The following is a 6,577-nucleotide window of genomic DNA, read 5'->3' on the forward strand; positions in this document are numbered from 1 at the left end:
TCAAAATGCCAGTGGGAGCGTCTGGATGTGTCACTCACTCACACATACACACTCACATACACGTACACACTCACATACACATACGAATGCCATACCTGCCTTACATTCATACATATTAAACACACACAAGCAGTCATAACCCGGACAGCAGATATTACAGAAACAGCAGAGTAATCCGTTTCAGAGTCGGGTAATTGGATCTGACTCTCCTCAGTGATTATAAACTAAATCATTTTAACTGCAAGCCTACCAAGCTGACTGACGTGCTTTGTTTGCCTGTATTAGCGTGTGCGCCTGCGTGTGGCCCAAGTCATATGCTGGTGGGAATCTGTTATGTCTACTCTGTGTATGTGTATGTGTATGTGTTTGTGTGTGTGTGTTACTGTGTGCTACCCAGGAATCTCATTTCTGCAGACTGCAGATTATTAGTGCTGTGCTATGCCTCTAGGAGTTATTCAGTCAAAACCGCCACTACCAGACTTCTGTGACAAGCTCTGTGTGTGTGTGTGTGTGTATGTGTGTATGTGTGTGTGTTGTTTGGCATATATTCCAAACAACCTCGTGATACGTTATCATCTTCACATATCTCTTCTATCCATAAAGACCAGAGAATATTAATTAATGCTTTATTTTTAAGTATGTCTGTGTGTGAGAGAGAGAGCGAATTAACAACACATACCTTACTAAGAAAAAAAGATCATACACACTGACATATGTGTAATACTTGTTTAGTTGGGACTTTGGTTTTGTCTTTGCCTACAGTCTTTACATCAGTGTCTCAACCTACACATCTGCCATGGGCAAGACTAAGCTGCTGTCTTTTCTATGACAGGATCTATCAGGAAGGACTGTTAAAATCTAATGCAAAACTCGTTGTGATGGGTTTAATCATTCCAATTACCATCAGTCACGTCACGTAAGATTCACGAAGAAATTGTGAAAATGGAAAGAGATTAGAAATCTGCATATATATTAGGCAAAGCCATATTTGCACATGGCTTAGCCATTCACGTCATGACGCTGACAGAGCACGAACCGTCTGCCACAGAACGAGTTTAAACCGAACTAAACTAACGTTGACAGAATTAATCAACTACTCAAGACTGAAGCGCCTTCCGGGATATATCACGAATCATATGTGATTAGCATGATATATGGACGCTGTCTCACACATCGTACTCTTTTTGCTAAACGCAGAACCACACCACAACGCCTGATGAAACTTTGATGTCATAGCCCGGCAAACTGAAGCGTGCGTAAAACCTGCGCTCTGTGTGCTGCCGTCCTGTCCGTCAGTCCCGTGCTGGGTCTGTGTTACTGATGTGAATGGTGTGTTAAACGTTATCTCCATACGCGCTGGGTTCAAAGCATGTATAAACCAGTGTGAGGTTATGATTCGCTTTACGAAGGCTAAGTTTTTAATAACGACTATGAACCAATCGCCGTAAGGAGGGGCAGGTTTTGTTGTCTGGGCGGAGTTCTGCATGCTATTTAAAGTGAAGCCGTGCATTGTAGCAGGATTCAGCTTGCCTCGCGGAGACTCTATTCGAACGCAACGAGGTGAGGAGCGTGTATTAAGCGACCGTGGGAAGTGCACACAGACTAGCACTAATGGACCGAAAGGATAATTAACGACAGTCCTGGGGAGATACGCAGGTATTCTGTTTTTCCCTCCGTCACTAGCGCTTTTTTCAATCTTCTTTTTCCATTAAATAAAATATCAGGAGCATTGCGCGTAAATTTTGCCCGTTTTTTCTTTCTCCGGGCGGAGAGAACTGCTTATTATTATTATTATTATTATCATTATTGTTGTTGTTGTTGTTGTTAATCTCTTACATTGAACGTTCACTGATGTTTATCGGTCGATCAGGGCGCTGTCTTCTTTTGAAACTCATTTGGAGATTAACTGATATGTGAGAAGTGTTAACGTTCAGGCAAACATTGACTCGCCCTCTTGCCTCCTTTCAGAGTCCATCCAAAGCGCATGCCTTGTTTACATGCGCGAGCGCTCTTGATTCAGTGTGAATGTTTAGCCTGTCTTTTTATTTTGTCCCTCCCGTTGTTAATGGACGACTACTGTCTGCTTATATTATGTTTTTCCCCTTGATTTTCAGAAGCAGTGTTCCATGCCGCTCCTTTGCCCTGTCATTGATGGGAAACCAACTGGACCGGATCACCCACCTGAACTACAGCGAGCTACCCACCGGGGATCCGTCGGGCATCGAGAAGGACGAATTGCGGGTCGGCGTGGCGTATTTTTTCTCCGATGAAGAGGAGGAATTGGACGACAGATCACAGTCGGACAGCTATAAAGACCACAGCCCGAGCAAAGACGGTCCCGTAGCTTTTAACGAGGTCGAGTACTCGGCTTTCTGCTGCCAGGAATGTATATTCTCCAAACTGCGCGAGAACGAGGACTTGAATGTTTATTCGGTGAAAACTTTGCTCACTATGTGCAAACCAGGGGATCTATTGGAATTAGTGGCCAATGCTCAGGCTCCACACTGGGCTATCTACGAGGGAGAAGACCAGGTTATACACCTGCACAAAGGGGAGATCCGCAAGGACAGCCTGTTTGAGATCAGTGGCGGTCGACAGGGCAGGATAGTAAACAACCGGTACAGATATAGACCGCTGCCCGCTGACCTAGTGATGCAGAACGCAAGCGGGCACCTCGGGCTTAGCAGTGACGAGATTTGCTGGACAAACTCGGAAAGTTTTGCTGCCTGGTGTCGTTTCGGTAAACGGGAGTTTAAAGCGGGCGGTGAAGCACACTCCGCCGAACAGCGGTATTTCTTGAAGGTCCATCTATCCGAGAGCACGGTTCACACCCTCATGTTCCGCAGCCTCGAGGATATGATACGAGAGAGGCGCCGCGTGGACGCCAGTGGGATTCTGAAAGAACTGACGCTGGTCAACGGAAAGGAATGAGCTGATTCCGGACGCAAACATTGCAGATAACGAGACCTTGGTGGACCTGTTGGGACCATGCATGCCTTTGCAAGGGCTGCTTTCCTTCAACAAAGATTTTGGGGGAGGGGAAGGGGGTTTGATTGCATTTGTTCAAAGAAATGTCAAATTTGGAAAAGACAACGCCCCTTCACTTGTGCGGGAAGTCAGTGTGTGCAAATCGACGCCCCCCCCCCGAAAAAGTCACCTTGTACCTTTAACTACAAATAACAACAGAAACAAGAGAGCCATCATAGCACAGACTCCCGCGCTCCTGTTAAAAAAAAATAATACAGCACTGGAATTTTGAGCCCTGCAGACCGCGGCGCGTGCTGCGGCAGATGGTGTGTGTATGTGTGTGAAGCCCGCCGCGGCGCGCACCGATGCTTTGATTTATTATTTTTTACTCTGGAGCTTTAAACATTAAACATGAGCAGCGGAGTTCCAAACGCGCGCACTGTCCAACTGCAATGTCCCTCCACTTAAATATGACTACATTGTCCTTAGCCGTTATACTGGCTGCTACACAAAAGCCTTTGTCTTTATTTTTTGTTTTAAATAAATTCTGCGACATGGACGTTCTTGTTTTTTTTTGGTTTTGGAGTCCATATTTTTGTATTTTAGTTAGTAAGTTAATTAAAAAATAATGCCCCATTGTTTTTATTCAAATAAACGTAGACTGCCCTGTGAAAAGTGTTATGTGTCTGGAAGCGCTTCCTGGTGTTTTTCTCCATCATACAGTTTCAGCAGGCAAGCACGTGCTGCATGACCCCACCTCACGCGAACAGCCTGCTGCTGCATTGTTAAAAAAAAGCTTCCACATGGACCATGATGTTTCTCTTGGTATCGACCAATCCTTTATTTGATCACGGGGATTCTTTTTGGCACGGCTGAGGGGTCGTTTGTTATCATTGTATCATTAGTATGCATTAGGAGCGCGTGCTGATGCGCGGAGACGTGAGATTTCGTTATCTCTCTCGGTCTCTTTCTCTCTCTCCTGTCACTGTTAATGATCATTGTCGCGTTTTGTCTCTTAACTGCTGTGCGTGTTGGTATTCACGATAACACAGAGTGAGTGATATTAATTTACAGGGGACTGATTGGTTGCGATGCCCTAAATTGGATCCAGAATGGAACGAAATGAAAGCATTCAGTCTTGGTCAGTTCGACTTGATCAGATTCAAAATACGGTTGAAACATATGTTGAGCACATTACATTTCTCAAAGTCAGTAGAGCTTCGAGTTACTCTTGCCCACGCCAACAGCTTATACCCCAGAGACATATATAGTTGGGTATTAAAAAAAAACGTGTGAAGTGAATTCCTTTTTTTTCACTTGGTTGCTAGATACGAGACAGTTGGGATCAGCCAGTCTTAACTGTTAGTGGAGGTTGATCAGTCATCAGCACTGTCTCTGCTCTCATTCATTCATGCCACCATCCTCTCCGTATTAGCAATGTCCCGGTGTATAACATAATTATCCTGAACTGTTTTTTTTTTTTTTGTCCAGTGGTAGATCACCTAGAACCTTTCACACATTTATATAAGAGCATGAGGTACTGTGTGTGTGTACGTGTGTGTGTTTGTGTGGTAATTACAGTCCAGACTTTTTGGGCAGACACCTGTCTCTGGTCTGGAGTGTGGCTCAGAGACATTAGTATGGAAACATTGGGAACAAGTGGGACAAGTTTAGAGCTCGGGTGACATCATACAGACACACACACACACACACACACACACACACACCCTAATGTCTAACTGTTCAAAAAGTGAGCAGGTTCAGGCTTGTGTGTGTAAGTGACACAATGAGGTGTTGAACCAGTTTTTCATTTTTTTCTGACCAGGAACATCTTTCGAAACCTACCCCCCCCCCCCCCCCCCCCCCAAAAAAAAAAAAAACTGCCGAACATGGAACCCCACCCCCACCCCCACCTCACCTTGACAACCACACCCACGCGGTCTCCCACCTCATGTCATTTTAAGGCTGAAAATCGAGGGTACTGGGGCAGATGGCTAAATGTGGAGAATGGGGACAGATTGGCTCTCTCTCTCTCTCTCACACACACACACTGTGTCTGTGTGAGACACACACACACACACACACACACATACACAGAGAGAGAGAGTTTCCAAAGGGTTGTAGCTTACAAGAGCAGAACAGAACATCATTAGCCTGAAGACAGTCTGGCTCTCCCTGATTTTGCACTCTATTCATGGCTCACTGTGTGTGTGTGTGTGTGTGTGTGTGTGTGTTTGTGTGTGTGTGCGCCTGTGTTTGTGTTTGTCTTGTAATCTGTTTCCAAGGAAATCTTATCAACCGTCACTTAACTCAAGTCTTTGGATTATTGTATTAGTTGAGGGTCAGAGCATGGGAAGTGAATAGTGATCTGGGTTCTCCATGCAAACCCCCCACATCACACGGCTGTTTCTGTCCCTCTGTTCTGTTCTGAAAAGCTCTCGCTCTTAATATCCTACGAAGGAGGGAGAGTTGCGCTGTGTAAATATAGCCGGGGAGCTCCGCTCCGGCCCTGCCTCTGTTTCAGTCTGCATCATTTATTTAAAACCACACTCAGGCAAGATCCTAATGTGCCTATGAAAACTTTAGAGTACATCAGCCATCAAACATCACGCAGGCCGTTTACTTATAACGTACCGAACGACCGTTTGGATTATACGCCAGTGACGTTTTGTTTTGTTAACGGATTTAAAATGACCCCGTTTGTTTTTGGGTGCTGGTGTATGACGTACAGGTCGGGGTTTTATGGGGGTTTTTTTGTGTGTACCAATTAGGCTATTGGTTTAGTAAGAGTAAAACCCGTCCCTTTATAGGGATCTAAAGTGCACAGAAACAAGTAGGCTAGTTATAAATAGTTCGTTTCATCGCCATTGATGAGGACTCCGTTAATTTTACCCTTCCTATTCATCAGCTATAAATACAAGTATGATTCGGGTATGAAGAGTGAAAAGTTCTACGTCTAAAGAGATCACACACTCCAAATTCCCATGCAGAATAATTTAATATATACTAACGTTTTCGGCAGCAATCGGACATCGGTCGAAAAGTCGGAGTTAATTAAATTAGTGTGCTGTAGAGTGTTGACTGTGCGATCTCTTTCTTTAGGCCTGGAGAAATTTTGGTTTCAATATCCGTGTCTGCACTTCATTAACCGGCGTGCGCGGGCTTTGCTATTGATCGAGTCTGTAAATGACCAGATACCACGACTTTATGTATAATTTAACATATTTCACTACGTGACTAAAATGTATTTGTCGTGGAGCTAAACCTCAGACAATAGCTGAATTTTTAAGATGGTAATTCAAAATGTGCCTGGGTATCGTTCTTTTATGACTCAGCAGTTTTATCCGAGGCGTCACAGTTAATATGAAGCAGCTCCAGGGCGGACAAAGATACGACTCACAGAGAATGCAAACTCCTTTAATTTTTAAGTTGACTCATTTGAATAGGTCAGTGAGCCGACTCGTTCAGACTTGACTTTAAAGTCTTACTCTTTGAACACGTCACTAAAGGGAACAGACACACCTGCCGATGTTGCTGCACCTGTACAATACTGTTTCCATAGGCCTCTACAATAGAGATGCAAATACAAACCCACACATGCACACACACA

The 6,577-nt window shown here is 44.5% G+C and overlaps 1 protein-coding gene across 1 annotated transcript; it reads left to right on the forward strand.

Moving 5' to 3' along the window:
- Positions 1-1,541: 1,541 nt before the first annotated feature.
- Positions 1,542-3,498, forward strand: lratd1 (LRAT domain containing 1). The gene is made up of 2 exons (XM_030771889.1): positions 1,542-1,656; positions 2,115-3,498. Exon 2 carries the CDS (start codon positions 2,152-2,154, stop codon positions 2,929-2,931), a length of 780 nt encoding a protein of 259 aa, XP_030627749.1. The 5' UTR covers positions 1,542-1,656; positions 2,115-2,151; the 3' UTR covers positions 2,932-3,498.
- Positions 3,499-6,577: the final 3,079 nt, after the last annotated feature.

Source organism: Chanos chanos, chromosome 4 (assembly GCF_902362185.1).
Source record: "Chanos chanos chromosome 4, fChaCha1.1, whole genome shotgun sequence".
In the NCBI taxonomy this organism is placed as follows: Eukaryota; Metazoa; Chordata; class Actinopteri; order Gonorynchiformes; family Chanidae; genus Chanos; species Chanos chanos.